General features: G+C 38.7%; 1 protein-coding gene across 1 annotated transcript in view; it reads right to left on the bottom strand.

The window, feature by feature from the left end:
- Positions 1 to 300: 300 nt before the first annotated feature.
- LOC135249537 (protein FAM135A-like) overlaps positions 301 to 20,257 on the bottom strand; it is an 84,874-nt gene continuing 64,917 nt past the window's right edge. Inside the window, exons 17-22 of the mRNA XM_064325151.1 lie at positions 16,703 to 16,794; positions 13,259 to 13,356; positions 12,283 to 12,434; positions 5,730 to 5,840; positions 5,016 to 5,129; positions 301 to 1,496 (exon numbers count right to left, since the gene is read on the bottom strand). Of these exons, the coding sequence (XP_064181221.1) occupies positions 1,291 to 1,496; positions 5,016 to 5,129; positions 5,730 to 5,840; positions 12,283 to 12,434; positions 13,259 to 13,356; positions 16,703 to 16,794 (773 nt within the window). The 3' untranslated portion in view covers positions 301 to 1,290. The remainder of the gene's footprint in view (positions 1,497 to 5,015; positions 5,130 to 5,729; positions 5,841 to 12,282; positions 12,435 to 13,258; positions 13,357 to 16,702; positions 16,795 to 20,257) is intronic.

Genomic DNA, 20,257 nt, shown 5'->3' with positions numbered 1-20,257 from the left:
AATCATACCACGGGTAAAGTTTCTTAGATTACTTGCCCATTTCAAACATTTGATTGAACAACAACCAAACCTCTTCACCATGTCTGCAAGCTTTATATACTAAGCTGCAGCCATGATTCGCTGTTTGGAGGAGCAGGTTATTTGCGTTAACGAGCAGGTGTACCTAATTAAGTGACCACTGAATGCTTATATCAAGTTTACACATTTTATATTTTCCTTCAAGATATATTTATGATAAATTTGGTCCTCCATATTACTGCAGATTTATAAATCAGAGACAGAAATTATTTGACAAGTCAATCATTTAGAGTACATTTAATGGGAAAGAGTGCACATGATGGTACAAATCACTTGGACAAAGAAATGAGAACATGCATCAGTCAGTATTAAAACAAAGCTGCTTCTTTGTTCCACAAACAAGAATTTCCATTCAACCAGATACACACAGAACTTTAAAGTAATTCTATAAACCAAAATTTTGAATGCAAAAGTTGTTGACCATATGAAACTGACCCGCTGTCTGCTCAACTTTTCTCGATCATTTAAAAACCCTGTAATAAAATATTCACAATCATTTGTTCTTCTTAGCACTGTTTTCCCCAACCCCTTCCACAATTAGGATATTATTACTGTTTATTACATTGTAATGGATAGGAAAACCAAAACCAAAGCCATATCCAAGGTAGCTTTGTTTTCTCTACATTCAAAAATCTTCTTAAATACAGCTGGAATCCTTTGAAAACTATCAATGCTGTAAGAAGTCAATCTGAATAGCAAAAAGTACTGTTTATCTCAGTAGAAAAATTATTTTCCACAGGTGAAACAATGTAAATGACACATTGTAAAATGCATTGTTTTCTAAAGAAATTATAAGATACTTGTGCCTTAGTAAGCCAATAAAATAATAAATATTTATAGCAGCTACATATTCCAGTTCACCATTAACATTGTATTCCTGAATCCGATGAGCCAATAAAATAGAGGTTTCTCCATGAATAAAACTTCTCCAATAAGTTCATGATGGAATCAACTTTAGCATCGACACACATTACAAAAAATTAAAAGTATCATTAAAAAGGCAGTAGAAAAGTAAAAAAAGAGCTGCACAGCCACAAATTAACCATAAAAAGGCTAACAAAAAGAAAAAAAAAACATGACATACAAACACTTTTATATTTTCTGCCTCCCATATAAAAGTATAAATATCTTCAAAACTTAAATGAACTGGACACAACAATTTTCAACCATTATGTTTGGATGAATGAGGTAATAGCTGTGTTCTCCCTCCAGTCACTGAAAGTATTTAAGACCTGCGACCAGGAAGAACTTCTCCAGGAAGATCTCAGAGTCGAGGACAGCAATGTGGGCGGCCCTGCCAATGAGGGAGTTGGCGGTGTTAGGCAGGGCGTGGATAACGTCATAACGTACTAGGTTGCACTCTTTGTTCTGCAGCACTGGAAGAAGCAGGTTTTCAATCATCTCAGCATACACTGGACCTGAGAAAGATGATGGAATAAGGAGCAAAGTGATGAAGGCAGCAGACCAACTCCTGTGGTTTAGGAGGCAAATCAATGTGGTATTCAGTGCATAACAAATGGTTGGTTCTGGTGCTAAATGCAAATACAAAGTAGAGGAAGGTCTAGAAGATCCAAAAACGATAAATTACACATTATGGACTAATTAGCTAGCTAGCTTGCTGGGACAGGACTGGGCTGAATGAACACTGTTTGGAGTAAACTACAGCTACATGTTTACATGCAGAATATTTCATCATTATGAATGCATTCATTCCGACTGAAGATTCCAAATGAACTGTTTACATGCATGTTGATCTGATTCGAGTGTGGATTTACATGCATGAGCAGGTAATCAGAATAAAACTTTTTTCACATGCACAGAACCCCAAACTTAGGCTAACTTGATCTGCCGTTTGAGTACACAATACAAATTTCCAAATATGCGTTGTATCATGTGTACACAATATTTGCTTAAAAAAGACTATCATTTATTTTTTACATATTACATTTTTTTTTACTGTTTTTACATATCAGGCAGAAGTGTCAATGAAATACAATTCTCCTACCGTTATTAATCTATCGAGGGGAAGTGGTGCCTACTTTTAAGGGTTAACATTTGCACAGAGTTACAGGAAACAACATGCTAAGCTCATCAGGAGATTTTAGGACAAATCCGTAAGCCAAGATGCCACTGGCACAGTTGGCAGACCCCTGGCAAAAAAAGGCCTTGGGGAATGCGGAGAGCGAGGTCAATTCTGGCAGACCCAGACCTGCAAACTCATCAGGGGTGAAAAAGGTGACAAAGATGTGAACCTCCGAGGGGGGTCCGGGGGGGGGAGAGAAAAAAGTCAAGAGAGTGCATAGCCGGGTCCAAAATTGTATCAAAATGCATTGCATCCACTATACAATAAAGCTGATCAAACAAAACAAAAACACAATATGCACAACAACTGACAAATCAAATGGAAAACACAGCTTATGTTATATTTTGGTAGAGAGAGAGAGAAAGAGAGAGTTTTTATAGTGGCAACATGGTGTGGCAAGGTGTGTTCTATTACACACATTAACTGACTAGTACTGATAGTTTAACTTAAGGCACAGTGGTGGCTGCTGAGCTGAAAATCGAGGAGGCAGAAAACTTCCCGATTATTAGTCTTGACTTTCAATCATTTTCCTTGACTAACAAGTCTGCCCACGATCTGAATAATTCAATTGTAGTTAAACTTCCTTCGTCACGCCATGCTATGAAGATCAAATAAATTCAAAATAAATGATAAACTCAAAAATGCCATCTAACCTGTGCTCGTTCAAGTGACAAAATCTGCGTATTCCAGATCTTTGCCATTAACATTTTCGGAGCGTGTACGTTTATCCAGTTTTTAATGTGCTAATGTCGACTGAAATGTGCACAATTTTGCGGCGCAAATAGAATCTTTTCCTCGTCTAAACTAATTGAGGAGAACTGTCTCTATCATATTTAGTAATATGTAATTTCTAATCAAGCACAATAATTAAAAACAAGTTGACACCAATAATAACGTTAATCAGTTTAAGGCATTTTTTGCTGTAAGCGGTGGGTACAGACAATTTGACAATTAGGACGTTGGCTCTTCTCCATTGCTCTTAATGGTCTACAAGAATACAAATAATTTGAAATCCACGCCTGCAAATCCATTATTAAAATACTTGGTCGATTTGTTAATCACCGCCGATGGCATTAATTTTTACTTGTTTAACGTGACTTTCGAAAGGTTGGCTAGCGTTGTCGTAAAATTTAGTGTTAACACATTACTACGGTTGCGGGTCAGGCACTTTTCACGGTAAGAAGAAATTTTAGGATAGCGCTTCTAATAGGCTATTGCCTGCTTGTGTCGAAAGTGCTGCGACGGAAACAGCGATAGATTTACCCACGAGCCACATCTGTCCAAAATGTAAACAAGTAAGGCAGTCCTCAAGGTCGGGGAAAATTTTGTGACAGCGTCACCCAGCGAGTGAAGAGTTATTGGCTTATTACTAGTAACTGATTGTGGCGAAAACCTTTGGTGGCAACCTCCCCCCCCCCCCCCCCCCCCATTTAAAAAACTCATCGGATTTACACAAATTACCTATTTTGGATTCAAAACGGCGAATTTCGCCGAAAAGCGACTAGTTTGCAGGTGTGAGACCTTTCTCTGTAGCTTGCGGTAGCTACAGAGCCATCGTGTGAATAAACATGCGCAGAAGAATATTTACTCCATCCAAATGAAGTCGTCAGTTTAAGCTTTACATGGGTAACATTCTCCAATTGACGGGATTATCAAAAGGTTTACGCCACCCCTTTCAAACCTAATACAATTTCAATCAGAATGGGAATGTCTGTTCCAATTGAGGTCATTGCATGAGACATTTTAATTCTGTTTGGGTTATAGAAAACTACTGGTGTGAAACAATGTAAATGACACATGGCTTGTGCTACATAGGCTTATTAGTTCATCATTAACACTGTATTTATGAAACTGACGAGCCAGTAAAATAGCTATTCTATTAACCCTCCTGTTATGTTGCGGGTCAAATTGACCCTTTTTAAAGTTTGAAAATCTAGGAAAAATACTTAAAATTATTTTTTCAGTATGAAACTTCTTCTACTGGCCTTAATTAGTGTAATCAACATTCTAAATGAAAATGGTTAATTTCATGTATTTGCAAACCCCCCCTGTATGTTTATATCACCCGGGAACATTTTTGCTGTACCTAAAAAATGAACAGAACAGGAGGGTTAATAAAATTTATTTATTCCAAAATAAAATATTAATAAAATTTCCCCCCTTTCCCCATTTTCATGGTGGAACTTTGAAAAACATCAATTAATGGCAAGACGTGGCACAATCCATTAAAAAAAAACAAAAAAAACTCTTGAGCCGTATTCAAATCCCACTGCACGGGGCTTCAATCACCCACCATAGCATGTCCTCAGCTATCAGCCACTCTATATGATACCCTCTTTTCTTTCTCCCTGTATGAATAAAGAAAAACTGGAACTTTTTTTTTTGCATACGGCTCAACAGTTTTTTATTTTATTTTTTTATGATTGTGCCACTTTAACTGGAAGCACTCAAGAGATTCATATCTGTTAATATACACACGCAAATCTTTCTGAGTGGGCCACTTGCAGTTGGATAGGGGATCGCGACTCACATGCAGCATGCTGTAGGGATGGTTGTGGTCCAGGGTCAATCCCTCCTAAAGCAACCAGAGCTAAAGGCTAAAGCATCTTTAAGACCATGATAAGCTCCAAGACTCAACTCTCCAACAACTTTACAGCCAACGAACCAAGCACAGGAGCATATGTCTCGTGTTCAGCCTCAACAGATCTACAGTTTTAATTCCAGATTTGGGCCTATGTAAGTTTCTATGAGGAGAAAAAACAAACAAACAAAACTTACTGAAATAACTTACTCTGCCCATTTCCCTACTTTATATGTGTCCGCCGATGGCATGGCTTACTCCAAGATGCCTCACCTGACTGCTTGTCCTTTAAGGCCGTTTTGCACATCTCAATGCGAGCAGAATGGTAGGGGACATAGCGGTCCTGCAGTGAGCCAACCAGCACAACATTCTTGAAAAACTGAAGACCTGAAAAAAGTTTGAAAGATAAATGTCACAAAAATGCAATTGCATTGAATTACAGTTATGCAACTCCAAATTCCGGTGCCACTCTAAATTCCAAAATTGCTTGAAGCAGTTTTAAATAATGCTGGTATCATATTCAGTTCATTAAGGAACCAAGAATTGATGTCCCAGGATTTCAATTAGTGCCTACTCCAATTAAATATCACATCTATAAGCCACAGTTTTCTTCTTTTAAAAAATGTTTTTTTTTAGAAAATAAAATGTATATAATGGGCAAGTTTCACATGGACTTGAACCCTTTACGCTCAAGTTCCTATTTAGCACTTAAAACTCAATGACATGGTACCAAAAACAATAAACAAACAACTTGGATAGATGGTTGATTCTGAATAATTAATGTTACAGTGATGGCAACGATTATGATAATGTTGTTATGCCAGGTAATACTACAAAAAAGGACCACCTTCACTTGAATGTTACTATGAACACCTGCTGAAGTGGTTGGTAATGTGAGTGTTAAATTCAAACCTTAAAACCACTGTTTCCTTTGACCTGACATTACCCCTACTACATGAATGTAGTAACTGGGAGCTCAAAGCTGACCTGCTTTTTTGCTCAGCTTGTAAAGAAAGGATTGACGAGGGTCCGGGTGGTCACGACAAGTCAGCTGCAGTAAGGAGCCAGACTTTTTCCACTTCTGCATAAACCAAAGACCTGTGTGGGTTTAAAAAGCAAAACAATTGGGAAACAAATCACAGAACCCCAAAAGCAAGATGAGTCTTAACTCATTAAGTAATTTGGCTCACTATGGCATGCTAAGGCTGCTTGTGTGTACCTTTTCTTCGCGATGCAAGGAAACACCTGGCAAAGATGCATATTTTTCACATGTGCTGTATATAACCGCATTTGCTTTCCTAACTTCCTGCTGTACTGCATATTTTCCAGTTCATCATTGAATGGACAATAAAACAAAACAATGATACCCCAACCTGGATATCAGAAAAACAAACCGCATGCAGTCTTTTCTGCCTCTGTGTTCAATGTTTTATAAAAACGAAAACACCATGTATAATGTTTGTTATTAATGCCTGCACTAATCATGAAGCACAAAATAACTCCACCTTATTATTGACATGTAATAATAATGTGCACTGCATTAAAAAAACCAGTCACATCCATCCTTTCTGTCAGCAGTATAGATATGACGCATGCATGTCTGCCTTGACTACATTGTTAGTCCTCCGCATGTTTTACTCCTTATTTATTTTTAATATCTCCCTTTGCCTCCCTTCTCTTTTTCGGCCCCATTGGCTTTCTCCTTTGGCACTTTGCTTCTTTTTTTAATTATTAATAATAAGAATAAATATAATTATAATTATCACAATCCTACCTAAATAATAGTTGCTCATGAAAGGCTGTTCTTTCTTACAAAAGGTCTTCAGAAAGCAAAGTTACAACATTTGAGCAAGTGAAGTTGTTATTGCTTGAGGAATTCATGAACTACATTCCTGTTAAAATCACTGTGTACCGAAATGTGCAAAAGGTCTCCACGTTAAGTGAAGTTGCCGTTTTCATGCCGCTGATGAGTTTATGCTCATGCACAACCGTGTTGATGTTAATAAGATCTCTCAAAGTGAGTCCTTATCGAAACCCCCAGGTGATTCCAGTGAGAGTCAGAGATTCCAGTGAGAGTCAACACATATTGCTATGTGTCCAGCACTAAAACACAAAAACAGCAATCCTAATCATCTCCTAAAACTTAAGAAGAACTGAACTCAGGATTGATTAAGGAGTTAACTCTTAACTGTCTCACTGTCCCTTTTGAAGTCACGGTGGATGTTCAGTAATGGATGGAGGCCCCTAGGTACCCAAGGTGAAAAAAATAAAAAGTCAACCTGGAAATCCGTACTCTCAGTTTAGCAATCCATATGCCATCCATGCTTGGTTTAAAAAATCCATGCACTCCATTTTGCATTTTCTGAATGCTGAAGTTGTTGAGCTGATATGTTGATTCAAGGCATTGAGCTTGGCATAATGAAAGCTCCTTTGCACGCTGTTTTCTTGAATTCTGACGTGGTTTCTGGCTTTGTAAAAGTAGCTTGTTCATAGTTGCCAGTTAAAGGCATTTTTTTATTCTTGGTAATGATATAGCTGGAGGAAATGTTTTCTCTGCAACTCCCTCCTTGCAAGCCTGCCAGCCTGTTCCATACAGCCACTACAACTGATTCAGAATGTTGCTGCCTTACTTGTCTTCAACGTTTTCAAGTTTCACATGTCACTCCCCTACTGAGGTCACTCTACTGGCTACCATTTGCTGCAAGGATCAGGTTCTAAGTCCTGATTCCGACCTAGTCTGTAGCCAACAGGACAGCCCCCGCCAAACTACAGGACATGAATCAACCCTACATGCCAGCTTGACCACTCCGTTCTGCTGCAACAGGGTGACTTGCACTCCCTGCCACCTGGGTGAATGGTTCTCACTCATCCCTACCATGGAGCTTCTCCACCCGAGCTCCCCATTGGTGGAACGGACTCCCCATTCCTCTATGATCCACTCGGTCATTGCCCATCTTCCACCGTGGTCTGAAGACGCATCTCTTCACACTGTACCTGGACTAACCGTCACTACTCTACAGGGCACTCCCAATCTAAGATTGCTCTTATCACTTGAATCCTTCTAATTTGTTCCTGTAGCACTTTCATGTTATACTGGAATCTCCATCCAGCACTTATATTGCACTTGTATCGTTATCTTGATGTTGTAGCTCGTCGCCATGCCTCCTAATTTGACTCACCATAACTTTCTGACCTAGCCTATGCTTACTGTGTGAACTGGACTTAATGTCTTCATGGCTATGGACAACTGTTACATAATGAGTATTTAACCTGAAGGGAGGAGAGGTTTCTCTGGCATAACTAGAATTCTGGTGCAAGCCTTGCAGCAGGGCCCCTCCGTCTCCAGGTCTTGAACCTCCCAAAGACAACAAGTTTTAAATACAGCATATAAGTGTGTCTATGTGAGTGTGTGTTTTCTTTCTCTGTATTTTTATGCCTTTCTAGAAATCCAAACTGGTGAGAATGGCCTTTAACCTAGCCATCCTGAACTGGGAAGCTTGGCCAGCCAACCTTATTTTCCCTCTGCCATCCTGATAGGGAGGAACCGGTTATGACGCTGCCCAGGACCCTGAAAGCAACTGATAGATCAAAGACTAAACAATTACTTCTGATTTAAAGTCTGTTTAGATTAAGTGGTCACCAGATGCTTATTTAGTATTCATGTTATATGACTAGACACAGCCAATCATTTAATTTGTTATATGAATAGGCACAGCCAATCATTTCCTTAGTTAAATCTTACTATATGCTTGTGTATTAACCATGTACCAATCAGATATAATTATGCATGTTATTTTTAAAACACTTTGCATATGAGAGCAGGGACCGCCCCTGCTTTCTTCAGTTCAGCCTTATCCACCTTGTCGTGTGCATGTACCGTACTCTTTCTGCAGAAATAAATCCTATTTCTTATATGATATACCTCGTTGTACCATGTTATTCAAAGGAGAGAATTTTCTCTGTCCAACAAACCTAATTGGATCTGTGTTTTGTAGTTGTTCCAATGACCTTCGGTATGCACTTATTGTACGTCGCTTTGGATAAAAGCGTCTGCCAAATAAATGTCATGTCCTTTTTGGTCTATGAGAGTGATAATTTAGGTGCACACACATCTTTACAAGTGTGTTTCCCTGTCCAACTTTTACTCAAAATAATGATGATAATCATAACATTAATATAATGAAGGATGATCTTTTCTTTTTTTAAATCCAGGAATTCAGCAGTGTTTATTTTGAATATAAAAAAAACAGGTGAAAATCGGTATATAAAATTTGCCGAATGCAAAAATCTGATCACAAATACAAGAATGCAAAGATCAGGGTGAATTAAGAACATTGATAACTTTTCATTGCATATTCAGCAGCTTTTCTCCCCTTTTTTCTCTCCACTATCTATTTCTGGAAGCTTGTTTTGAGCCACCATGCTTTCTGAAACACTACTAAAAGCGTTCCTCTGCATTACACCCCAAGAACAGAAAACTAGAGGGGTTTGTCTGGGGGTATGCACATTGGGAAGAACTATTTTAAAAGAACAGCTGTGTAATCATCGGTTTTGGTGAACTGTAAGGGTAAAATACTTCAGATTACTGATCGGTAAGGCTGGGCATTTCTCACAGGAAATACTGGATGAAGTTATTGAAAATGTCCAAAAACTGGGGGAAAAAATAGAAGAAATCTGATATTTTTAACATTTATTTATTAAATTAATTGATGGATCTCATGTGCAGCAGTGGCAAATGTTTGCAACCATAGCAACAGCAACAAATGCTTAAAGTTTTGAAAAATCAACGCTCACTTGCCGGGTACTAGGAACAGCCTACGAACACATTAATAGGCTGGTGCATTCATTCGCTTAATTTGGACCATCACGGAAAGAAAGAGAATGCTTTTTTCTTTTAATAAAACATTGTTTGGGACACCCCCAAAACATAGTTAAAAACAGAGCATGCTTAAATTGCACCACTAAAACAAAACCGGGTCCACTTTTATTTCTTAAAAGTTTGTTTTGGTACAGTAAGTTGTACGTTGCGAGGTTTGAATCTTGGAGCTTTTGTTGCTGATGTTACTGTAATGGGGAATGAGCGCTGGGTAACACTGCTGCTGACAGGGGCTGTCCGACTGTACCTGGACTAACTATCAGTTCATACCAGCGCATTCAAGAATCTGTATAGGCCTACATTGTCACACTTTGTTTCTCCCAGCATTTGGCAATTTGCTATTGTTAAAATGCAGTTAGATACAGTAGGTCTGTACAAATAACACCATCTAGGCTACGTGAAGGTTGACTGGTTACCATCCAAAACGACCTGAAAAATCACTGAACTCACTAAAATGGAGTAAATATGCCACTTCCGTAACAAACATACCAATCAGCAGCCTATATCCCAATAACATCATCAAATCCCCATCTTACTTAAATGAAAATTTTTTTATCCACACACTGTATTATTGGGGAGGGTATTTGACCTGTTTTACAAAATTGGGGGGGTTATAACCTCCCATATCCCCCGTAAGTTACGCCCTTGTGTATATCAAAACTAAAATTAAAAAATGGTGTGCACAGGGAGAAAAGATTGGCAAATCAATTTTCCATGTCACATGGATTAGGCAAAGAATTAATAGCCTATAAATATTATGTTCAATTAAATTGTAAGCTAGTTGGTTCTACCCAGCAATACATGGACAGTTCTGCCCTGTCATGATAGTGCTGCTTGCTTCTACTGGCAGCAGATGAGGCTTCTCTCATTTATATTGAGAGCGATAATATGCTCTAATATTTTTCTATTTTTATAAGATAAGAGATCCCTGGCTTTCCCCCCCCCCCACCCCCTTGAGATTTCAGGGGCATTTGCGTGAGGACATTTTTGCCCTTTGCCCTCACATTTCCAACCCTGTTGTGAAGCCTACCTTAATGACGCTGTAGTGTATTCCCCTACATTGGGCAGTCATCTTTCCAACAAGTCAGTTCGTCAATATTCTGCCCTGCTAGAAGTGATGACCACAACTCTCGTTTTGCACATCTGCTTGCTATATAGTGACTCCAGTTAGATAAAGTGTTCTCAGCTGTATTACAGATCCTTCCATCAGAACACAATTTTATTATTTTGCTTTGTTTTTTTCCCCCCTTTAGTATTTCTGAAGGTGACTCTGGGTGGAATTTCAAATCTCCATTGGGGGTATGCACCTCTTGGGGGCTCTTGGTCTCTACAAGGTTAACAGTTTGTTCAGGTTATTTACTGGCATTTAGCAAGTGATCTTGTCTAGAGAAAATTACAAGACAAACACAAGTGCAGAGATCAGGGTTTTAAGTGCAGCAGTTCTCTAGAGGGGAGTGTATAGTCCCGAGATAAACAGCAAGTGCTAAAAGTGCAGACTGGACTGAGCTTGTCGACTACCCCACTGAACATTAAAATAAATTATAAAAATTACATAAATTATAAAAACAAGAGCAAAACTAATGTACAGAGCATTAAACTACATTAAATTTCTGGATATCTATGGGGTGGGTTATGGGTGATAGTGGGTCAGTATGCTTGTGAGGATGGTTCTTTGGTGGTTTGAGAGTTGGGGGGTCAGATTTTGTGGGATCTGGGTCAGGAGGGTCTGTGGGGGACCCAAAGCAAAAATTAGAATCTGTCTAGTTTAACCAGATGCAGAAAAGTTGTGCTATTGGTGTTTTTTTTTATTTTTTGTGAATTAAATTTTTAAACTTTCCCCTTTTTATCAATTAATACATTAATACATATAATCTGTATAATTATATCTGTCCACAGATTGGGGCCAAAACACCCCACCTATAAACACCCCAAAATGTTGCTTTTCTGTTATTATACAGTAATATACATGATTAACAAGAATGGAATGATGCTATCCAAATGATATTTAATGGAACGATGCTATCCTTAATTGTGCACAAAAAAAAGGAGCTTAAAATTATTTAGACTCATTTGTTTATTAATTTATGTAATTCACTGTCAAAAGAAAAATACACAAAACTTGATGTTTTGACATACATCTATATATTTGTCAGAAGTAAACAGGCGTTATTATTTTATGTACCACGTGTACTTTCCTGCCTGGTTAAGCACTATCTATATTATTTATTTTAAACTGGGAAAAAAATGATTGCATTTATGAGTCATCAGTCAAATTCTAAGAGACAAATGTGTTTTAAACATCAGCTTATGAAAACTGAAAGATCATTTTATGAGAAATTCTGTATTAAATCCTTATGATTGGTTAATTATGCCACAATGTAGGTTAAAAACACAACACAAGTTTGTTTACAAAGAAAACAAGATTCTAAGCAAGATTAAAGAAAGGACCTCTTTAATTGTTCTCGCACAATGAGGTACCTTTCTAGGCATATACAAATCAGATGGTTGGTACAAGCCAATGGTCACACATCCCACTAGCAACATAGCAGGATTTTTCCAACACACTGTGTGCCACCACTGCGAGACTGGGCTAGTTTCACGTTAGTTTCACGTTACCGCTGCAACCTCTCTTGCTCATATAAAGGTATGTCAAGCATAGCTCACCTGTATTGACCAATGCAGAGCTGTTATACAGGGTTCCCAGGTGTGGCCCTGACAAGGACAGGAAGGTGTGTAACTTGTTCAGGTAGTACTTGAACCTGGGCCTTGTCAGCACAGACCGGATTATTAAATTCCCCAGGGAATGACCCACGAAGCTGTAGGAAGAATTTCACAATTATCTATCAAATACCAAATAAAATTATTTTTTGGTGCAGATAGATTGCAAGAGAATTGAGTAGAAAGAAAATAAAATAATAAAATTTTTTAAAAAAATAATTAATTCAGCAATATTTAAAGAAAGCTAACAGTGCCTCAGTGTTCTAGGCCATGCCATTGACCCCCATTGCACCACTGAACACCTAAAAATCATAAATGACGTCTAAGCTTATTGCATCAACAGCCAAAAAAAAGAAACGTTACAAAATGTCGCAAGTTAGTCAATATAGCTCATGTTATCTATTTAGCTAATGCTATGAATTCATACAGTAATTGATCAACAGGTTTGAGGTTAGTTAGGTCTTGTATTAATGTAACTTCGCTAGTTGGCAGAGTGACCTAGCTAGCTACCTTCACAGAAGCATAGCATATAGTATCACTTTGTTAGCTAGCTAGCTGGCCATCTAGCCATTAAGTAGCTGGTGAGCTTACTAGCTGGCTATACTACCTAGCAAGTTGCCAAAGCATATAAGCTATAGTAGAAAATTTGTTGCAGCAATGTCAGTAAAAAATCAGTAATGATAATGCTAGCTTAGTAGCTTCATTGTTACAGTACTCAATAATTTAACTTAGTAAAAGTCTGTAATATAATTTACTACCATTGCATTCAAATATAATAATAATAATAATAATAATCGCAACAACAAGACAATATAAATCAGAAGGCAATGCAAATGTTGGACATAAATTTACTGAAATTTAGACAATCTTTTATTGTAAAAACATATTATATTCAATGAATATTCACAAGACTGATACCTGCCTTATTTTAGAGATGGTGAGATTATAGATCTGGATGTACTGCACAATTTCATCCAAGAGCCGGTCTGTCATTGACTCAAAATCAGCAAAGGTATCATTCTGTGGAGGGAGGGAAACAGCTTAACTGTGTGAAAAAGAAACAATATACTGGAGACTTGCATCAGAATATCTCAACTATGACAAAAAAAACCCTCCTTCCCCAGTTGACCCTATGGCCATTGGATTCCCAAGCCACAGTCAGTACTGGTATGTTAAGAATTTGATCAGGATGGTAGTGGCACTGCACTGTACTAGTGCTTCAAACGAGATCAGGCCTGGACATTCAAACTTGCCTAATGGCCAAGCGAAAGGACATTGTTCAGTTAGGCTTCTGATTTACCTAGCTTTCCCAATTATGCAAGTATGACAAAAAATTAAAAATGAAATAAAAATCACAGCTGAGTAAAATGGCTTGCATGCATAAAAAGCTGCTAGGTGATGTGAAATCCAGTCCAAAAGAATGGTAATGGTAGAGAGAAATTAATTTTTTCTCTATACTTAAAGTAATAATCTTGAAGATTTTCATTAAAATAAATGTCTTAAGTCACTATCTATCGCTGCATTGGGTAACACAATGGTGATTGAGCCTATTTTTATATTAATTTATACTATTATTATTATCATAATTCATGATTAAAAAACTTGGTGTCTGTGGCGACATTCCCGGGAAAAAATCACAAGCGGCGCACAGTTAGTGACGCGTTTTTCATCACCCATCAATGGTTGGTCAGCCAGAGAGGGTAGGCAGAACTAACGCAACAGACTCGCTCTTCAACTCACTTGTGTGTGAGCGGCGTACTGTTTTTCCAGTGTCTGCATGCGTTACAATTACAGAGAAATGGGGGGTTGGGGGAGCTATGGAACCCTAAAAAGTTTTTGTGTAACATGAGAGATCATATTATTTGTTGATGTAGATTTCGTATTACATTTAATGACAATGTAACGTTACTAAATTACATAGCTATTTGCAACGCTAGCTACCGGACCATGTCAAGAAAGACAACATTACTTTAGACAACGTTGCGCACAGTATCCATCTCTCATATCAGGTAACATTGCGTTAGCTAGCTAGCTAATGTAATTAACACAATCTAATGTCGGCTAACAATTAGAAAAAACGCTAGCTAACGCTACCGACCGGTACCGACCTCGCAAACCGTCTCTCGAATGCAATGCTGCCTTGTTGCAACGTTGCAGTGTAGCTAACTTTAGGCCAGTTCAGATCAATGATTCGCAACGAGACTGGGTGCAACTTGCAAAATTCCAAGACGTCTGATTGTAAACGTTCTAAAACTGCACTTGGCGATTTGACAAGGACGGTCTTTTAAAACCTCAGGGCAGGCAACGGCTCTGCTACTAGCCAGTTCACACTGCTGCAATTTTCTCTGCAACATTCTAAAACCGTTTCGCCTCGTTGCGAATCATTGATCTGAACTGGCTTTAACGTTACCGTTATTTACATTGCCATCGAGTTCATCAATATATTATAATGATCGGAATAAAGCCGGGGTATGTGGAGCAGAGCCGGGTCTGATTTCTGAAGACGTCATGCAGTAGAAAACTAAATAAAAGAATACGGCAGTATGGATTAGCATTGTTATTATTTTATTACGCTTCCTCATATGTTCCTTCAGCCTTTATGCCCTTTTTGATTAAATCTCCTTTGTTTTTGTTTTATTCTTCTTGTTCTGATTGCTAATTTAACACCCAGCTCAGCTTTATTCTCGAACAGTTTAGCTAGCAAAACCAGAAACACCAGGGGTAACATTTTGCAAGGCAGTTGTTTCAAAAATACCACACAACAATCATTCACGAAAAAGACTACTTATTGTGCACGAGATACATAATTGCACGAGCCACAGCGAATCCCGCAAATTCTTCTCTGCAGTGTAAAGATGTTCATACCGGGCAAAAGGTGGATAAAGAACGTTTGCAGAAATTGATCATCACTAATTCTACCCCAGGTTTGCTAGGGCATTTTAACCCGGCTCGGCAGTGTAAAGACATCTTGAGTTAGCCTAATGTTAGACAACGAATGAGTATGTACATAACGTTACTTTTATAACAACCGTTTTTTATTCAGTAAATAGTAAGTGTTATAGTTGGCGTGCCAACTGACTGACGTCACACAGGCGACACTGGTTGGATCCGGTTGGATCTATGGGAAGTGAGGTCCAAAAACACAGCTGCAATTACCGCTTCTCGCCATTGGCACCGCCATAGAGAACGAAACTGAAATCTTCGAGATTGTCACTTTAAGGCATTTGGATTTGAGATCAAAAGATGCATGATACAAAAATACAGACAATCAGCTTTTAATTCATATTTACATGCATATATTACCGTTTTACAGAAACAGCTGTTTTTCTGTTGAGTCCCTCTATGCGAAATAAACGGATACGAAGAGCTATTCAAATAAAATTGAATTGAACTGAAACTGTGAAATATGGACATGTGCCATGGATTGGGCACATATGGCTGCTTCTGGAACAAGCTCAATCATCTTTACTGATGATGTAACAAAGGAGGGCAGCAGTAAGATGAATTTGGAAGTGCACAGGCAGATTTTGTCTAGCTATGTACATAGAAATTCCTCCAACCTTATCGGCCGGGGCTTCATCTGGCATCAAAACAATAACCCCAAACACACTGCCTGAGCAACCAAAGCATTCATCAATGGGAAAAAGTTTTAGACTGGCTAAGTCAGTCACCTGATGTAAATCCAAATGAGCATGGACTGTACTACAAGAAAGATATAGAGGCACTGGAAAATGGAAAAAAAAGGGAAATCAAATTGATTCCTGGTGTGAAAGACAAAAGCTATGCTTAATGATGCTTAATCTCTTCAAGCTTAGTAAAAAAAGACTGAGGGGTGATTTGATTAAGGCTTAAATTCATAAAGGGGATTAACAAAGTAAAGAGATTCTTCAGGTTCAGTTATGTTAGTAGAATGAGGGGACACAGAAATTAGCAAAAAAAGGTAAATTCTGTACAGACATTCAAAATAATTTTTCACGCAGAGAGTAGTCAATGTGTAGAATAGCCTGCCAGGTCACATAACCAGAGGCAGAAATTTTCAAGACCAGGCTTGATACGGTGCTAGACACTATCTAGTCTGTAGGTAATCACAGCACTCTGAACAATTTAGTCAGGAAAATGGCGAGCATTGTTGGGCTGAAAGGCCGGTTTTTGTCATTGTGTCATGTCATGTAAGGGCTATGCAACCAAATTAGACTTCATTTTCTTTGATTTAGTTATAAATTCCTCTGTTCGTTTATTTTTGCGCAGCTGAAAATTGGGGGACTCAACACAAAAACAGGTTTTATAAATATACAGCATAAGTAACAAATTTCCTTATGCTTATATTAAACAGTTTTTATACTCTTTAAATAATGGATGTGCTGACCTGGTTACGCTCTGACATTAGGAAGTCAATACGAGCTCCAGGTAACCCCAGCTCCAGGTAGGTCTTCACCAACCGCAGGTCAGCACTGTTACCTGCGTTTATGGATGGAAGTGAAACAATTTTGCCGATAGGAATACTGATTTTTATACATGATCACATGGCAGGAAGCTAATGCAAGCTTTTCATCTCATCTTGAACATAGATATGCTAATGCTGCATTAAGGGAAATGCTACAGTTGCCAGAGTGGAACAGTGCTTGCATTTGATTCATGCTTCATTGAACTGCTGGTCATTTAAGTGTCTGACATTCAATGCCATTTTCATCTCATTAGGGCGGTTAAGGTGACAGACAGTAAATAGAAACAGTTCACCCTAATTGAGAGAGAGAGAGAGTACTAAATCAACTAGTAGTATGTAATACAACACCAGCTGTTTTTACACTGGGGACAGAAGATTCCAGTTCAATGAAACAGTTAGTATGAGATGGTTTCATGCAAACTCAAAACATAAAAATATTCATTACATTATTAGTCAAAATAAGTCATTATTAGTGGTGTGAATCTTTTCTCAGATTTCATATGCATCTACTATACAATACTGGAAAGATACGCTTACAAATGCAAAAATGACATCTGATTCACCTCCAATTCGATTCAGCTCTGATTCAGTTCAAAGTCCAAACTAGCTGGTGTTTTTTTTTTTTTTTGACCTACTTTTTTTCAGAACCATTTCCACCATGCTCATTGGTAATGATAATCATTTTGTCACATCTACCTTTGTTGAGCTTTAGTCACCCTAGGAACAGCTCCACTCCATTGATTTGCAATTTACTGTAACAGGGCCACAAAAATAGGTCAAAGTCGAAAAGAAATGAAGTTATCCTTTAACTGGTAGCAAGTTGCTTTTTGCTAATGTTGCTGCTGCAATGTGCCATGGGCCCTGCATACTCAACATATGCCTCTATTGCCACATGTTCCATCATATTCATTTATTATTCCCATGCCATGTGTATGCTGCCATCAACATATTCCCACAATAGACAAGTGCATTTTTGTGTTTTGTGCTTCCAGTGAAATCAATCGGTCCATATTGTGGCCTTTTTACTTCACAGTGGCAGTAAACTTTTCACTTGATTGCAGCACATTGGTAGTAGTTAGAATGTAGGTTGTTACATATTTTTTCTCTCAAATCCTAAAAGTTCAAGCAGTTCATGTTTCCGGTAGGAGATGTCAGCAATAGCTAAAATAGGTGTTTGTTTGCGCTCTCTGTCTTGTTCCTATCAGTCGTCTAAAGCAGTAGTTTCCAAACTTTTCAGACCCAAAGCACCCCTGTAAATAATTTATATTTGTGCAGCACCCCAATATGACATACGCAGTTTGCAACAAGTTTTTATGCAAATCTTCTAAATTCGTATTAAAGGGAGAAAAAAATATCAAAATATTTGTCACATTCAGTCTGGTGGAGAGCCGAATTTGTCACGCCTAGCAGTGGAGAGAGCACACGCACCTGGATTGCGTTAGCTAATCAATCCAGGTGCTTAAAGGTGTGTTCTCCTCCACAGTACGGGGCCAAGACCGGGAGTACACATCGAGAGAGAGCCTGTTTTGAGTTCCATCAGTCTGAGCACAAAAAGACAAAGAAAGAAACTGGTCACCTGAAAAGTTGACCTTCCTGTTGGTGGAATCTGTCTTACATTGTTTTTATCGCAAAAAACTTATTTCGGGTACTGTTGACATTGGTACATGTATTGGTTCTGTCATAGCACAACATCACAAACCTCTCGATGCTGTGTATTGCATATGTTGAGGTACATCATTTGGTGCCACGGAAAATGTCAACAATGTCCCTGTGACCTCTGCCAGAACCTTCCAGGTTGCCCATGCTGTTTTTGTCCCATGGCCAACAAAGCTGGACATTGTGCCACATCCAGTTAGAGCATGGAACATGGGCAGAGCACCTGCCTTTTCTGATCCAAGACCCGGGAAAATCTCATGTGCTGCTAGGTAACTGAAATTCTTGCCTATTTCAAAAGCAAGCCAAAGCTCAGTGCCTTCTCTAAGACTTTGCACCACAGAAACATTTAGCACAACAACATCCTTATCAACAGTACAAATTAGTATTGTATGATGGCTGTGCAGTGCAGCACATGAAACATGTAGCAACATCCTACTTTCAGCCTCCTCATGGCTGCATGTCTGCATATGTGATGATGAGTTGTTTGTCATCCCTGTCAAATGAGTTCAGAAGGGCCTCAGACAGTAACTTGAACAGTTCCGTCTTGTTTTCACCAACACGCAAAAAGTTTTGCATGTTCGAGGGCATAGCTGTTTCAGCCACCACGACTGTGGATCTCTTTGCCACATTTTCATCTTTTGTTGTGACTTTTAGAGAATCAGTTTTGTAGCTGTCCAACATAAGGTCAAGACGAGTGACCTTTGAATGCTGTGATGCTACATAGGGTAGGATATCTATTAGGTGTAGTCATCAAAGGTTTTCAAAGTAGCAAATTTAAGCGTCTGGACAATAGCTGCTCTATCAAGAACTACACTGGTGACAACAGGAGCATCTCTCTGGACAATAGCTGCTCTATCAAGAACTACACTGGTGACAACAGAAGCATCTGACTTGGCTGTGGAAACCTCTTCCAAACACGAGGAGGTCACTCTTGCTACCAAGACTGAGTCTGCCATTGTCTGATAGTGTAGGAGGACATGCCTGGTTCTCATGGTGAAAGAACTTTTCTAGGTTTCCATCTTTGGTTTGGCAACCGATGTAGAGCCTTGTGAATGGTTCCACGTCATTCTTTAGGAAGGTCAACTGTTTACCGTTTACCTATGCTTGATGTTTTAATAGTTTTCAAGCTGTTAAAGACCTTGAGCTTGCTGTGAAAAATGGGTGTTCTTTTGTAAAAGCTTGGAACTGATCATGTCCAATCCTATGGACATTCTGCACAGTCATCACTGCTTCAGGACTGGCTATTTTTTGTGTCAAGGGCAATCAGATCCAGGCTTTCTGTCACAAATGGGTTATCGAGTTCCTCAATGACTTTGACAAAAGACTAGACGTCTTTGTAAAATCCAGCCTGCATACTCGCTTTCTCATTATGGTGATGACAATCAACATGTTTACCTTGGCTTCCCTCTTCAAATTCTCCAATTACCTGGATGCACCAGGATTGTCAGGCAGACTAAGAGCTCCTCCATCTGCTTTGACACAAGCATTGTTCTGTTCGTGGGTTTGATCAATCAGGATCGTAGAGAATACTCTTTTGGTTTTCGGCACAGTGAAATGACCAGCTATATGCTCTTGGCACACCTCTGGGTTGCTTTGTGGGGAGCTCAGCCATATCTCTGAGATGGACAGGTATGCACCTTATCCACCTATCATAGTCGACGTGTTTCATGGCATGAAACCAGGTTCAGGGCATGAAATCCTTTCATTTGGGCTCGCATATCTGGGAACTCAGCTAAGTATCATTCCTTGAGACATGCAGATTACACTCTACTGCCAATATTCACTCCAAACTGCTCCATTCTGGATTTGTACAGGTGACAA

The sequence above is a fragment of the Anguilla rostrata genome, chromosome 2 (assembly GCF_018555375.3).
Source record: "Anguilla rostrata isolate EN2019 chromosome 2, ASM1855537v3, whole genome shotgun sequence".
Taxonomy (NCBI): Eukaryota; Metazoa; Chordata; class Actinopteri; order Anguilliformes; family Anguillidae; genus Anguilla; species Anguilla rostrata.
Note: the sequence above shows the minus strand (reverse complement) of the source record. Positions and strands in the feature narration are given on the sequence as shown.